Source organism: Esox lucius, chromosome 14 (genome assembly GCF_011004845.1).
Source record: "Esox lucius isolate fEsoLuc1 chromosome 14, fEsoLuc1.pri, whole genome shotgun sequence".
Taxonomy (NCBI): Eukaryota; Metazoa; Chordata; class Actinopteri; order Esociformes; family Esocidae; genus Esox; species Esox lucius.
The window spans coordinates 19255745-19272824 of record NC_047582.1 but is presented as its reverse complement, the minus strand read 5'-3'; the positions used below and the strand labels follow the sequence as shown (position 1 = coordinate 19272824).

The window sequence follows — 17080 nt, the reverse complement described above, 5'->3', positions numbered from 1 at the left end:
TGAGAAACAATCTAAAAGGTTTATAGTACTAATAATTGTGTATTGCTTAATCATGATGTTGATTAAATAACAATAAAGCAAGTTTATTTATATAGCACAATTCATACAGAGGAGCAATTCATACACAGAAGCAGTGCTTTACAATGAAAAAGAGAGATGAAAATACAATAAAAGAAAAAAATACTAGAATAAAAACAAACAACAATAAAGCATCATAATAAAACATTGAATAATAAAATAGATGTAGAATATAAACAAAGTACAAACATAACTGGTTGATATCATGAGGAAGCTATAAAACCTATAAGACTGAACAGTGGTTAAGTTGAAGCGCTCAGACAGGTGTGTGAAAAGAAAAGTATTTTTTTTACCTGAATTTAAAAATGGATATGTTTGGGGCACGTCTACGATCTGGAAGTTGATTCCAGTTGTGTGCAGTGTAACTGCTAAACGCAGCTTTGCCATGTTTAGTTTGGACTCTGCTCTACTAGTTGTCCTGAGATCATGGATCTAAGAGCTTTGTTTACACTCTTCAAACTTCAGAACTGTATTCGAGGCCTAAACCATTCAGTGATTTATAGACTAAAAGTACCACTTTAACTGTAACTGACTGGAAGCCAGTGCAAAAATGTAAGAACCGGAGTGATGTGATCTGTTCTCTTGTTCCTGGTTAACATTCTAATAGCAGCATTCTGAAGGAGTTGCAGCTATTTTATAGTATTTTTGGGGAGTCCAGTTAAGAGGCCATTACAGTAGTCAACCCTACTAGAGATAAAAGCATGGATGAGCTTCTCTTGGTCTTTTTGGGACACTAAGTATCGGACAGCTTGTGCAATGGGGCCATCAAATACCAAAAAACTGCGTTGTCCACTTGAATTGTATAAAACCACAGTGTGGGCATACAAAAGCAAAGCACATAAGGGTATGTCAATGGGAGACATTTGCTGCAGACGGTTGCAAAGACAGGATCAAATTAAAAGTTGAAACTGTGTTAATGTTATAGGAAAAACCTTAACTAAATGTTACATGAACCATGCCGTTTTCTCAGTTGTAGTTCGGCAGAAGCTAATAATGTTAATTACGGACTGGGACAGAGCTGAATAATGGATTGTTTAAAAAAAAATGACTATGTGCCTTCAACAACAACTTGGAGTAAGTGGACCTTTACACAAATATGATATTTTGGACTAACTATCCCTTTAAAATAGAAAGCTGGATCCTGTCATGTGATTACAGGTCGTCCTAGGAACGCATTCCAAGCAGCTGCGTATGACCCAATCAAATGTCAGTGCATTTTGGAACGCAGCGAATGAGATTCGAGTTACACAGGATTTAAACCAACGTGATTCACCCTTTGGTATCTTGCATTGCAGCATTTCAAGCGTTCTGTTTCAACCAAAGCCACGCATCTTTCGAAATGGCCCTCCGTATGACTAGAGTAAGTTTATGTGTTTTTTTACGGTTTGTTTTATTACTTGTTGCATGGGCATTGTTTTAGATTTGTTTATAGCTTTAATAGTTAATTTTGAGGACTAGTGAGTCGCCTCGTACCCTAAAATGTCGGCCCGCTGTTTTCTCGTGAAGTTTATTCTGAATTCGATCTTGTGTTCCATTTCTAATGTATTTACGATGTACACTTATTTCTGTAGAATCGCTTGGCTTCCTCTGAGAACCAAACTGTTCTGCCGGGCAAAACTACTCTGGGAACCAAACCTACACTGAGACCACGAGCTGCTCTCGGTGAAATAGGAAATGTCGGAGTCACCAGACAGGCTTCGAAAAAGGTGGGATTTGTCATAAATTACTTACATGTTTTCTACTTATCCCAATTTCGCCTACTAAGATTTGAACTCCCATTTATAGGATTCCAAGGTAGATCCCGCCAAGGTAGAGAAGAAAGTCACTACACGGGTGGGGAAGGCCCCAGAAGTCCAACAACCTAAAGCAGTTGCTGTTGTTCCCCCTGTTCAGCTTGATGTCCAGGTGAGATTTCTGGGCTAACTGTCTATTTGAGATTGGTTTGCGTCGATTTTCTCCGTTCTTTGCTGCGAGTGGAAATGTAAGCTAGAATTCTTTGTTTGAGCTGTTGTCATTCATCTTCGCGATTCTTCAGCGTTTTTTTCATTCTAGATCCCTTTACTGAACTATGTAATTTTCTAGTATAACTCCATGGTCTTATGCTAGCCAAAACCATTATAGGGGAAATGACTACACTTTTGAACAGGGGCCGTAACTGTCATTTAATTTATTTGTGTATTTAGTGAAGGCAATGTCTGCTAGCAGGCTGTGGGGTTGTCTATACCTTTAAGTGTTAAAAAGGAATAGCCCATATTAAGTGTATTCATATTTATTTTTCAAACTTTACAGGCTTTACCTGAGCCAATGTCTCCCACACCAATGGAGACCTCTGGCTGTGCACCAAATGATTTGTGCCAGGCCTTCTCTGATGTCCTGCTTAATATCAAGGATGTGGATGCTGATGACTATGACAACCCTATGCTCTGCAGTGAATATGTGAAGGACATCTACAAGTATCTCCAGCAGCTTGAGGTTTGGTTTGACCTAATCTAAACTCCTCCAGCTCCTGCATGTTATTGGGTGGGCTTGTTGCAACAGTGTCTTTTTGCCTTCCCTCAGGTTGACCAGGCTGTTAAACCCAAGTATCTGGAGGGACAGGAAATTACAGGCAGCATGCGTGCCATCCTTATTGATTGGCTTGTCCAGGTCCAAATTAAGTTCCGCCTGTTGCAAGAGACCATGTATATGACTGTGGGAATCATTGACCGCTTCCTTCAGGTAATGAGCCGTTGACTGCTTACCCCCTGACCTGCCATTTTTGCCATCTTGCAACAGTTTCTCAACCGCGAATGGCAGCGGGCCGGATGCCTACTGCCAGTCCCTTGTCTACTAACTGTAGTGTCCCGTCTCAACAGGATAACCCAGTGCCCAAAAAGCAACTTCAGTTGGTTGGTGTGACTGCCATGTTCATCGCCTCCAAATACGAGGAGATGTACCCCCCAGAGATTGCGGACTTTGCATTTGTGACTGACAGGGCCTACACCACTGCCCAGATCAGGGACATGGAGATGAAGATCCTGAGGGTGTTGAAGTTCAGCTTCGGCCGCCCTCTTCCTCTTCAGTTTCTCCGCAGGGCCTCAAAGATTGGGGAGGTATGTTAACTAGGTTTCCTGACTTAACACTTCTTGAGACTGTTGACACTGTCAATGGGTAAGACAGTTTGCAGTGTGGCAAATATTAGGTTAAAGCCAACAGTTTGTGACCTTATGCTTACTGCGACGTTAAAGGCCTTTGCATCTAGACATTTACCTCTGTCCCTGCCTGGTATTCGCGATATTAGCACAGTCCAAATTCCTGACTTAATACCATACGTCCTGCTCCGCAAAAGCTGCAGGTGGAAAAATTAACACATTATTGTATGGATGGTGACCTATCAAAGGTAGCAATGTTCACTACTCTTTGATGAAAAAACAGGCCTTTAACTGCAGCTCTGTCTTTAAGTCTAACTCTCAAAGTTAAAAGCCAATCCAGCAGAAAATCAGTAGCAGCCTTTAAATGCTTACTACTGAAATCCCTCTAGGTGACTGCTGAGCACCACACCCTGGCAAAGTACTTTGTGGAGCTCACTATGGTGGATTACGACATGGTGCACTACCCCCCATCCCAGGTGGCCAGCGCGGCCTTCGCCCTCACCCTGAAGGTCTTCGACTGCGGCGAATGGGTAAGCTGTAATGTCAGCTTCTGAGACGGAGTTGCTTCCATTTTGTATTCCGCTCTCTGAAGTTTATTTTGGGTACGGCGGCCGTTCAAGAGTCAGCCTGGGTCCCTGTGCTGCAGTAACGTAATCTCTATGCATTGACTTCTCCTAGAACGCCACCCTGCAGCATTACATGAACTACACAGAAGACTGCCTGATCCCGGTGATGCAGCATATTGCAAAAAATGTTGTGAAGGTGACTGAGGGGCAAACAAAGCATATGGTGAGTAGAGATCAAGGTAGGAACCTGTATTAAACACTTCCTTTTTAATCTTTTTGACACCAACCTAATTTGTTCACAATTTCAGGCGGTGAAAAACAAGTACTCCAGTCAGAAGCAGATGAGAATCGCCTCCATTTCGCAGTTGAAGTCTTCGTTGATCAAGGATCTTGCCAAGCAAGTCACCTCATGAGATACCTGATTGTACTGTACATAATGTAATTTATGCAATTGTTGTTTTTACAAGCTTAACCCTTGTGGGAGGTTAGTGTTGGGGAAATGTACAGCTTGTGTTCCCACACCTGTGACAAGTCATCAACAGGCTAATTCCTATGCATGACTGTTTAATCATGGTGCCTGTCCCCATGTCAGGCTTCGTATTTTTATATTAATCTTGTACTTTGGCTTTTTTTAAACTCTTTGTATTAATGCTGCTTGGTGTTCTGTGGGTCCTATCTAGCTTGTGTATATGATCAAGTAATGCCAATAAACATTTTAAGCCTTTTAATTCATTGTTTTCTGTTTTGTTTTACTCAGCAATGCTGGTCTGCTTATAGTTCTAGGTCTTAGCTCCTTGTGTGCAGTAGAGGGAGCCAGTTCTTCATTTTGTTTTGAGGCCTGCAACTTGATGTGCTTCCAGTTTACTTTAGGGTTTTTTCGCAGCGCACACAACCTCACTTTGCTTTTGTCATTACCTGTCGTTGACCTTCTTGGCTTGTGTCCTCGTTAGATTCAGAACTAGGCATGCTTTATAGAAATGCTCATCATATCTTCTAGACTTGTCAGCTGTTGGATCATCTGTGGTGTTCATGTCCTCTAGCTCTCTCTATGGCCCACTCACTGCCGGCAAGGGGCTTCTGCACCTTTTATTCGGATCGGTTTCCCAGCTCCTAACAGGGTAACCATAGTCCCGCCCCTCACCTGCTCTTTCCCGGATCTTAAATGTCTTCAACTAATTTAGTATTCACATGGGCCGCAGTCATCTGCCTGTATAGCTGGCACTTACATTCAACACCATAGTAAAATGCATTGACAACAGTAATTAGCCTTGAATCCTATGCTCAACTTCTCATAACGCTTGTCTGATTTGGTTTTTCCAGTATAAACTGTAATATCCTTTGACTAAGTTCTGTAATTGTGAAGATCAACATTCAAGAGTAGTGACATTTCCTATACTTCACCCTAACAGGCTTTCCGATGGGTTTACTGTTTGACCTCATGTTCTGTTATAGAAATGTCTCCCTGTTGTTTCTGCTGCTGCATTTTGTTCCATCTTGAATATTTTTGTCTGGGTTGCTCCTTTTGTGAGCATTCAGAATAATGGCCTATCCTTGATTACGGATGAAGCCTTTTATAGATCAAATTGCATATCCTTGGTTCCTATGTGGGAGGTCTGCTGTGATCTTCAACTTTCCAGAAGACATTGGGAGTTAGGATGAGACGGGGTCATAGATGCATTAGGATTTCACAAAATGGGGGTTTGTTGAATTGCACTCGTTCTGTCATTATCTTACATGGTCTAGAGTTCTACCTAAATCCGGGTTTGAACTACATGTTAGGTCAGGGGTCCCACTGATGACAGTGCAATTTCCCAGCATTGTCTTGGTTAGGCGACACGTGTCGTGGTTGAGTGAGGATGTGCTTCCAAAGGCATCTCAACTGACTGTCTCAAGTCTGCTGGCAGATTCTGCAATGATGCCGGCCTATAATTAGGAATTGGATATTGCAATGTTAGGGACAACCTAGGGAAATAAGATGTAATATATTCTTTGAATGTATTATTGATAACCCAGTTATTTTAGACGTGTTACCCCTCTTTCACCACCATGGCTTACTTGAACAATGGAGGGACGCATATGACCCTATGGGGCTCTGTACAAGAGGATTTATGAGAATCCCATTAAAAGAACAGACAGAATTTGTCCCGGAGTAAGCACCATCAATTACAATTGATCACATGGAGCCTCCAGTATTTAAGGCTAATGGACACAGCAGAGGGGAAGACGTTATTACTTTAGCCCGTTCACAGCTGAGGGCCGAGTGGAGTTTGTGCAATGGGACACCCAAGGGGGTTTTCAGAGCTTATGCTGTAGCCTCCAAGGCCACCTGTCACCCCACGGTGTCCCTCCCTGTCACTGTATCCATCATGTTGGTCTGCTGACAAACAGAGCTCCATCTGTTTGTTGTTTTCCAGTGTGGTAGCATACTGTGATAAGCTCTGACCACATTTATTATATTGCATTGAAAAAGCTGGTTTGCTGTAGTCTGGGTTTGAACTCCACATGGTCAGATTCTGATCATTTTCTTTAAAATGTTGATTTAGTAAACATTCTCACTGAACACCTAGCAACATTATGAAAGGGGACAATGCAATATGATATTGCCCATTATAAACGTGGGCTTTTTAACATTTCTGGAACTTACAATGCTAATAGAAACGGACATTTTAAGATATTATTTTTTATTTCTCGTTGAACGTTCTGCTGTGCTTTACACTTGCTACGCCACAATAGCTGTTCAGAATTATCCAGCATGAATCAATGCAAAGTGTCTGCAGCTTGGTAGTAGGGTACCATCTTTTTTAATTTCATACTATATAGAATCTGTTGGGAATTTAGTGAATTGCTTTAGCACATTACTTTTTGATGCTTTCATTCAACACCCACACAATTATTGGTAGAGTCACCTGTTTGCTGAAATAAGGTTTTAGGTTTAAGTCTTTTGGGGTATGTACCAGCTTTGCACATAGTGTCCTTTTGGCAGATGTGCTCTAGGTTGTTCAGGATGGTTGGAAGATGCATGTGCACCTCAATTTTCAAATATTGCTACTGATTCTCAATAGAGTTGCAATCAAGATTTTGACTGGGCTGCTGTATTCACCTTCTTGCTACTACAGTGTTGCTTGGTCATTGTGCTTTGGATCATTATTTTGCTTAATGGTGAATTTCCTCCCAAGCTTCTGATTTTTGTGGACTGAAACAGGTTCCCTTGTAGTATTTCTCTGTATTTAGCTAAATTATTCCTTTAAATTTAACAAACTGGCCAGTCTTTGCTGATGAGAACCATCCAAATAGCATGATGTTGCCGCCACCCTACTTCACTGTAGGGATGGTGTGTGAATCAAAAGTTTAAAAAAAGAACAATGACAGATCTAGATACACGTTCATTAGCCTCCGATGGGTGCATATTTCATGTCCTCTGAACAAATAACACAGCTAAACGACAAATATGTCATACCAAGTCAATGGGTTATAGCTTTGTATATGAAAACAAATGGTTGCATATATAATGTAACTACATACTTTAAATAAATGCTTCATTATATTTGCTGAAGCAAATCTACCCAATGTTGCATTGAAATCAACAATTCATCAATTTCGCTTTATCTACTGTTGGGATTTCTTTTAACATGCTTGCCTGACATGATCAAAACATAGCAAGTCCGTGCTCAAGTCAGCTGCTGAACTGTGAGTGGGTGATTTCTAATGCAAATGCAACATAGGGATACCCAAATGATCCATATTGCACTGACACTTCTTGTTTTAGTGCCGGATGGTGTGATGTAGCTTCGACTTCTTGAATATGGATCCAACTGTGCTCACTGGGATATCCGAACATTTGGATATTATTTTGTGTACCTGAATCTATGCATTTGTATTACTTTACCTCTATCGGATGTCGAAGGCTCTTTGGTCTTAATTTTTCTTCAGATTAAATGCCTGACCCATGTAAATTCATTATGAGAGATTTAATTGGTCAGAGGTTTGAATACTTTCGCAAAGCACTGTATGTTCTACAGCCTTCCTGATATCATAGGATGCTGCCTAAAGAGCATCTATGGGTTCTTCTTTCCAGCTCTACCTTCTGCTGCTCTCCAGATGACAATTAGTCTCAGTTACCCTGGAAATCTGTTCTTTTAAACCTTGGCCCTTGCTTAGAACTCATTCTTTATAGCTGAGGTCATGACTGGGCCGCCAGATCAGTTTACAAAACAGATTCCTTGTGTGGAGGTTGAAGCAGCCTGGAACCATAGATTTTTGTGGATTGTTTCAGGGAAAGCATTTGTATGACATAATGGAGTAGCAGATGGATCCAGATCAGTGATGATAGTGACTACTGAACCGTAGTGTTGAAACACTCATTCATTACCCTGTGTTCTTTTGACTGTTGAATGATAACCAAGCATATTGTAAATTTACAATTTGTGAAGTTCACCTTCGGAACACCTAGGAATTACATCAAATTACACTCTAATGACCCCTTAAAGTAACTTTTGAAAAATATGAATCATATTCACGGCACTGTGTTTATTCAAGCCCTTCTCAATAAGTGAATTTAAGAGTCAGCATTAAGTTCCCTGGCAGTAAGAATGTCCAACTTGGCTTCCAAAACCCCACTCAGATCTTTGAGATAAACTCATCCGAAGTTGAGTTATCCAATTATCTGGTGTCGGAAGTCTGGAAATGTTTGAAATGTTTTTCAGTTGAAACATTATTCAAGATGGTCATGACTTAACAAGTGCACCTTTCACAATGAGTCGCTAGACTTCTACATTCACATCCACTGTGGCTGAATGTCTGAATCCAATAATTACAAAATCAAACAAACACAACGCCTTAGTGCTGATGTTATGGTCTCTGTGGGGTGTTAATAGGTCCAAAGCTGGCAACTGGACTGAAGTCTCCGGGCCTGAAAGAGAAGCACAAGTAACCACAGGGGCATTCATTTTCACAATTTATAGATTTTCAAATATAAATCGGTGTGTTTCCTGAACTTTGCTCAATGGCACATGAAGGAAAGAAAGGCACCCATTGTGACCTGAAAACTGGACCACATTAGGGGTTGTGTCAGAATAGAATAGGGATTTCTCTTCCATCCTCTTTACCCTGTTCATGCCATAATATTTGTTGGATAAACTGTACAGAAGAACTCATCGTTTTCCAAGACATCTGACTTAGTAGACATCGTAGACTCGTAAGAAAATATTTTAAATGTTACTACATTGTTAGAAATTGTAAGTCTGTTATTGTTTTCTGATGTTTTTATTCGTGCAGTTAGCTTTATAACTGGTCAGTCAAATCAAATATAACCCTAACTCCTGCATCCAACATATAGACTATGAGAACTGATTGTTTGCTTACCATCTGATCTACCCAGACCTTGACATGTGCCCTTGTTAGGAGATGATCAACGTTATTTGCTTCACATGAGAGTGGTTATAATGTTTTGACACATCAGTGTGCATTTCACAAGCATATTGTTGGATTTTTAAATATAGTTTATACACCTGAGCCTCCCTTTGCTTTAAAAGGTTGAGTTTGATTACTTGGGCATTAGAAGAAGACCAGAAGTTCCACCCCACCTGAAAAGGCTGTTATTTTGATCTTAAAATGTGGAAATATCAAGAAAACTGGAAAATCTAGTTTTTCAAGAAATCAAGAATTTCAGAATGGATGTAGCAACTGCAGATTGTCTCTGTAAAGAAAAAGGTTACTACATTTTTTAACTCAGACTGGCTATAACTGTTTGTGTATGTGTTATCCTTGTAGAATATTAATCACTTGAAGAAAACAATACCAGTTCTGTAAACTGGCCTTGATCCCTGTTATCATGTTAGAAGGTTCATGTGAAGTGCAGAATAAAATGGAAAATGGCAGATTTGTAGTATGGGTTTTTCTGTACTATCTCTCCATCACCACCATATTCTGTATACAATATAAACTAGCTATTGGGTTTAACTTTCTAGCATTTCGATTCTATCCTATGTAAAAAAATTACAGATGTAATAGAAAGTACACAGATACCTATTGTATAGATACTCTTCTACCATTTCGCTAAGGCACATTACAAGATGTTATAATTTGACCTGGGTGAGTCAGTCAGCCAAGCCAACACTAGTCATGTTATAAATCCTCAGGGCATGTAGGAAGGAGGGGGTGGCTGCTGCTGACACATTGTAAATCTATCTCTGGGGTCAGTTCGACATCTCCTTCATTCTTGTGTATGTATGTGTGGCAGTGGACTCACAAAGAAGGTCATTGCACCAGGACATTGTTCCTGTGAGCATGATCACCTAATTTGATGGTGATTGTTTCAATGCCCAAAAATATGACCACACGTGCCTATCCATTGCTGATGTCATCAAATGTTGTACCTTGTGAACTAGATAACTCAGTAATTAGCATTTTGAAGATCCAGAGAAAATGATCTACAGCCATGGTCTATTTAAATAAAACGTCATATACTGAAATGAGAGTTGGGCAGTGATCTAAGTCATTGTCTCACAGTACTGCGTCACTGGTCTTGGCATACTGACAGTCCCTGGATGTTTAGCAGAGGGCTGGTTGAGCACCTGCAAAAAGCTAACCGATGTCGTCATTCAAATGAGTGGCTCCTCACACGTGCTGATCCTTCACATTTCGTGGTTGGATGTACATTGTGGAAAATGCCTGGTGCGTATTTCTGTGAGGATATTTTTTTTAAAACATTGAAATGTTGAGGCACATTGCAAAGTTGCTTCATTCTAATCATGTGAGGGGTTCTCACTGCTGGATAATATCACCACAAGACTCACAATAACAGAAGGTGACTGCGCATGACTTGGCTTTGGATGTTTGAGAGCAACATTATAGGGGCAAGCAATTTGCTTAGTGTAGTTGTATTCCAATTTAGATCTTTTTTTTTTTTTTCATGCAAGCAGTGCATTACCTTTTGGTCCTTCACAAAAGGTCACATAATTGCTTACTGGAAACAAATAGCTACCCAAAGATGAATGACACACAAAAACAGGGGTTTTCTTGGGTATCCTTAAAAAGTAACATAATTTTTCCCTACACTCTTCTACAAAATAAAAAACTCTAGAGGGGTCAGAAAACCTGCCAAGATTGGGGTCAAAGTTGTCAATAGTGAATGTAGCAGCTGATGCATGGGGCCAACTACTAAACATTTCTTCCAATTAACCAGAGATTTCATCTTCAGATAGATTCGATCAACAGAAGATTGAAGTCCCCCTAGCACTTGTAACATTTTGCCCACCATCATACTAAATATTTATGAACAATTACACCCACCCACAACTTTATCCTGAATACGTTTCTTTACATGAAGCCTGAAATTGGGAGTTACCTGTTGTCCTTGTTAGAATAGGTCACCCACTTATCGTGAGGATGATGTGTGTGAGGGCTCCTCAGATTGTAAATGACAACACAAACACATCATTGGCTAATAATAGGTAGAAAGAATATGAAAAACATGTCCCCTCTAGATATTTGTTTCATTCACTGCCAACAATGCTCTGCAGTTAATCTTATCCACAATGATCATTGGTCCAGTGCACCCCCAGTCCTCATGAACAGAAGTGGTGCTATTGATCAGATTAGTCAATAAAGCCTAGTTTCCCCCTTCTACTATTATACTAATGCACTTAGAGAGAATGTCCTAGGCAGGCCGCCTTACAGGCCAGGTTATAAAGTACCCCAGAGCTCCTAAATTATTCACAAGCCCCTTCACCAGCAGAGGCCTCCATTAGAAACGGGCAGGGGTGGGCGATGATGTCACACAGCCCTGTGGAGCCAGACAAGGGCACCTGGGACGGATACTGAATTATTGTGCCAGTTGTGGACTCTCCATGATACAGACGGGACTGATTTGGAGATGGGTGTGCTTCATTCATATGCTAAGGTCAAGACCAGCAAGGATTTGAACGAAGGACTGCAGCGGTGTCAGTAAAAAGTTCTGCAGCCCTTTCTACTGAGTTTGACCGGAGAACTTGGGAAAATCGGTCTGAATTTGACAGCTTTTGTCACAGAGTACCACTTATGAGTAGAACAACACATTTGGTTTAAAAAATTACCTTTTATATTCCAGTACTGGACCACTATAAAGTGAACGTGACAATATTTAATAATAAAAAAAAAGATATATCTCATATCTAGAATATATAGAAAGTTATGGTTATTATTACCCATATAATAGCCGACATTCACTGTCATACGGAACAGCACACATCTAAAAAATCATGTGCTGATTGAAATATGCTAAGAATGTTTCATGCCACAGCTTAGGGCGGCTCGTATATCTTTAAGAGTCACTTTGAGAAGCCCATCAACCTCTGGACAGCAACAGCAATTGACCACTCATCAGTAAGGATTAGAAATAGCCTGTTTTACATCCAGGCTTTTCTCATGTTCATGTGTCATTAATGTTAAAGCGCAGCCTGACCAAACAAGGCATCAACAGCTGAGCTGGCTATGACTAAAACAGGCGGGCAAATCCAGACTATACCCAGCCCTTTGTCCATTTTTTAAAAACACAGTGAATCTAAAATTGCGTATTTAAAGAAAGAGAGTGAGGTATTTCCGCTCTACTGCTAGTCTGCTTCTCTCTCATTTCTGGGAAATCCAGCAGAAAGTATACACAGTAGAAACACAGTGGAAAATCAACAATGTTCTGCAATGAATCCAAAAGGGTAGGGAAGACATTGCCAACGCTACCTTCATGCTATGAACAGCTTCAGGAGGGCTATAGAAAGTTCCTCGCAGCTCTGATCATTACATTTGCTTGCTCTGGTTAGCATGCAAGATATTGTTTGCAAAAATCTTTGGGATATTTGGGCAATGCTCTCTTGATTTGATTTCAGACTCTACAAATGTAACATATGTGGACAAGATTGTTTCATCTGGTGACCCTATAGTGATATGTGAAAAGCTAATCAGACATAAGTCAAGCTGAAATATATTAAGCAATTGCACTGATTGTTTCAACCGATTAAGCGGTATCAATGAACAGATCAGGCACTCACAGTCCAATTGGTCCTTTGGCGCCAGCTACAGTGTAACAGGTTGTCAAAACTATTAGGCTGAGTTTACACTGGCAGGCTAATTCAGATATAATTATCCACTAATTGTTGTCATAACTAATCACATCAGATCTTTTCGAAACCGTTCTTTCTCAGAGCTGATCTGGTCAGTCAAAATACCAATTAGGACCGGATGAATCCTTCATTAAGCAGGCTATACATCTAATATCCCCTAATCGGTGCCATTAACTTTTTATTAAGTCATTTCTACAAAAAGGTAACTACATCAATCAAAATTTATTTATAAATTTTATACATTTATTCCATTCAGACAAAATGTACCCTCTGAAAAAGAAGACCGGCCCTATAAGCCTTTATAAATATTCAAGGCAGTCTGCAGTTGCTTCTTCTGTGTATAGACTTCTGAGTTAATGGATTGTATCCATTGATTGTCAAAAAAAACCCTGGTCTCACAAACATACAGGTAACTGGGAGTCTCTACCCAGGCCGGATCTGTTAACAATTTTACATTTTAATTGTATAAGTCCATCTGTGCACAGAACTAGCATGATAATGTATTGTCATTTTGAGTATATGAAGTTCTGCCTTTAAATTATTTAATTCCTTTTCTTATCTCCAGAAGTTCTATATTTTGTCATATCTTATGCTTTCAGTGGAGCCCCAGAAGAGTAGCTGCTGCAAAAATCTGTTTAGGATTTAGACAGACAATTCATTTAACTATAGATTTTTTACCCCCGGACAAAGGGCAAAACCTTGCTCTCAAAAAAGTGTTTGAAACTGCAAAATCTGTATTGTTAAACAAACAAAAGCTGGGAGAAATCCATTAAAGACTATTATTGTCCTGTCTTATTCCCCATGTGAAATGTTTTAACCATTTCAGACTGGATCATGGTTCCAACTTTACTGAAAAACAAAAATCCCCAAGGGGACTTTTTTAGACTGTGTAATCAAGAGGGAGAAAATGCCTTGTTTTACATAACCAATTCTCAGAATCCTTTAATGATATTATGTACCGTAGATGATGAGATCCCCTTATTCTTTGCAATTGTACATTGAGAAACGTTATTCTTAAATATTTTGGACAATTTGCTTGCACAGTCTAACCCCCCCCCCATCTTTACTTCTGAAAGACAACCTCTCTGGGATGCTCTTTTTATACCCAATCATGTTACTGACCTGTTTACTGACATAATTAGTTGTGAGAATTCTTTTTTAGCATTACACAACATTTCCAGTCTTTTGTTGCCCCTTTCTCAGCTTTTTTTAAACGTGTTGCTGGCATCAAATTTAAAGTGGGCCTGTATTTTTCAAGAAACATTAACATTTCTCAGTTTTAACATTTGAAATGTGGTCTTTGTACTATTTTCTATTGAATATAGGCTTTCAATTATTTGCACATCACTGCATTCAGTTTTTCATTACATTTTAGAGTCCCAACTTTTTTGGAAACAGGGTTGTAAATATAGTGTATGATCTAATCAAATTGTCCAACCGTGTACCAAATTCCCCTGCTTCTACAGAATTTTTACTTTGAAGTTCTATGATGGGTCATTCTAACCACTAAAAACCATGACCATGGCCAAAAAGTGTTTCATTGCATAACGTTACCATTATAGTAACTACACCGGTCCACAAAATGAAATTAATTGAACTTTAAGATAACCAAAAAGTAATTTACATCCGGTTTTCACCTGTAATCTGGTAACCTTCTCTTTAACCAGTTTAGACCTAAATGCCCTGAAACCTGGAAATATGAGCATCACACTTGAGATTTCTGCCACTGTCACTTGTTCAGTTTGTATCCAAATTTGCAATCTGTTATTTAACAGCAAAGGTTTGAAAAAAAATGTGTTCATGAAAATGGTTCTAAATGGTTCAAAAAACAAGTGTTGTCCATCATTCCTCCAATGAATGACTGTAGGTTCATGTTATCTACGTCAACTGTTGTTTACATGAAAAACAGGTCGCTCGTTTTGCGGAATTCTCTTTTTACAATAAAAAGCAGCCTTTTATTATTCTAAGGTGAAACATATGACAATGGAAAGCACCACCACGATATGTTAGATAGCACTGGTCTGTTATAAGCAGACGGTTATGAAAGCATTGAACGTTTGTGTGGGACTGTAGTTGTGACAAACTCTGCCAGGGTCAACACTCTGGGTTCCATCAACATAACACTTGGGCTAAGTGGTTGTAATTTTAAACACTAGATCACATGATGACATTTCCTGATTAAGATGTTAAGCCTCCTCATTTGCCAATGTTTTGACTATCAACACAAACGCATTAGTGAGATTCAAATAGGTCTTTTGATCTTGTCTGTGTTCATTGCCCACTGTTCTATATGGTGGGCAGTACAGGTGGGCAGTACATTTATGTTATTTAGCATTTATATAACCAGGTAACTAATTTTGGATCGTATTCTGAGTTATAGAAGAGACGTCGTAGTTCAGTAAATACCTTGAAGCCTGATTGATTAGGGTTGAGGCGATTGTTCTAAGACAGATAACAAGAAGGTTGGTCAGAGAATTGCAGGTGGCAAATTGAAGAAACACCACATGGAAAAGGAAAAAGGAAAAGTTATTTTATAGTAACTAAATCAAAATTCCAGCTGCGGTTGTCACTGTATGTCATGGAAAATTGCATTATCAAATTGAAACAGTGTTTGCATGTCAAAGCTGACTGACAGGGATAGACAGAGATTTAACAGGATAGTTGCTCAAAAAGCTGCGATAATTACCTGAAAATCAAATTAGCAGCACTGTGTCCCAACAAACATTTTACACCATGAGCTTCACAAAGTTGGAATTTATGGCAGGGCTGCCATTCCGAAACTGCTTGTGTCCGAGGCCAATGTACGAAACATAACTTGGTATAAGGAGCACATAACCTGGACCCCTGAGCAATGGAAGAAATAATGTATTCTGATGAGTCATCTTTCACCCTACATCTGGAGGGATTTACGTTTGTAGAAGGCTAAAAGTTGCCATCAGCCCACAACCTCTGATGCCAAATCTTAAACATGGGGATCCAGAGTTGTATGGGCAGCCATCTTATGGTAGTCAATATGTCAGATGACTGCTCTGCATGGTGGTATAACAAATATAAGGATATTTACAAGGACCAGATGCACCTGTGGTGCCAACATCATTCCATCATCATGTTCCAGTATTCCAGGATGATTACGGGACACACACTGTTAAACAAATTCAAGTGTGTTTTATGTCAAACAGGATGATGTCAAATGCCTTGCATGGCCTCCACAATCATCAGATATGAACATAATTAAACCTTTATGGGAAGTTCTGAATGCAGAACGCAGTTGATTTCCACCTCCTTCATCCCAAAAAGAACAGGAAGCTTTTCTTCTTGAAAAATGTTGCATTATCCCCCTACCCACTGTTCAGGACTTATGACTGCATTAAGTTTTGGAGCTGCTCCGAAGGCAAAAGTTGGCCCTTCCCCTTATTTGGTCCTTGATATTAATATATTAAGTGTTTATGTTATTTTGTCCACCCTCTGTAGTTTCCTGGGCGTGATGTGAGATTAATATCAAATGAATCTCTGTAACCAGGTGGCCACTTCCGCAATCTTTGAATGGCAACATTTGTGTGTGTGCATCGTCCACTTGGACTGTGTCTTGTTAAATGCCATGTGTTGTAACTCTTGGAAGAGTAACAGGGACAGATTTTCTTGTAAGATCAAAGAGAGCAACAGGTGTCCTGGGGGACAGGATAAACAGAATGCTAAGCAATGTGGACTTTTTTGTCTCTTACCAGTTTGTATCCCTACTCTTGAATGTCTAAAAGGAGAAAGAATGTAGAAGAGATAAAAGATCTATACATTTTTTAATAGAAGGCCAGAAAATTGATTTAGTAAGATCTAAGAAAGATCTGTGTCTCTCTATTTAAATCTATTTACAGTGTAAACAAAACATGAAACACAAAATGTGTTATAAAATGACATTTGAAAAATGTATGTAAAATGTATATAAAATGACGAGAACAACAGTACATGTAAGATCTGACACTTGAGTTTCTTCCTTTGGAGATGACCCTCAAACCATAGGCCTTTGTGTATGGATCCTGATTCAACTAAGCTAATTATTTAAATGAACAACAATCTTTCCAGACAGAGGTATTTTAGTGTTAATCTAGAGAACTGTTGGGGTAATAACATCCACAGTAATTTCAATGAAAACTAAATTGAGCCCTTTTAAAAAAAAAGATTACCATCCCTGCAAGTGACTCTTGCGGCCTCCAATTCA

The 17080-nt window shown here is 39.5% G+C and overlaps 1 protein-coding gene across 1 annotated transcript; it reads left to right on the top strand.

The window, feature by feature from the left end:
• The first annotated feature begins 1328 nt into the window (after positions 1-1328).
• ccnb1 (cyclin B1) lies at positions 1329-4503 on the top strand. The gene is made up of 9 exons (XM_010877871.4): positions 1329-1438; positions 1650-1784; positions 1864-1983; positions 2368-2550; positions 2638-2796; positions 2934-3170; positions 3599-3739; positions 3888-3998; positions 4084-4503. Exons 1-9 carry the CDS (start codon positions 1418-1420, stop codon positions 4186-4188), a joined length of 1212 nt encoding a protein of 403 aa, XP_010876173.1. The 5' UTR covers positions 1329-1417; the 3' UTR covers positions 4189-4503.
• The last annotated feature ends 12577 nt before the right edge of the window (positions 4504-17080 follow it).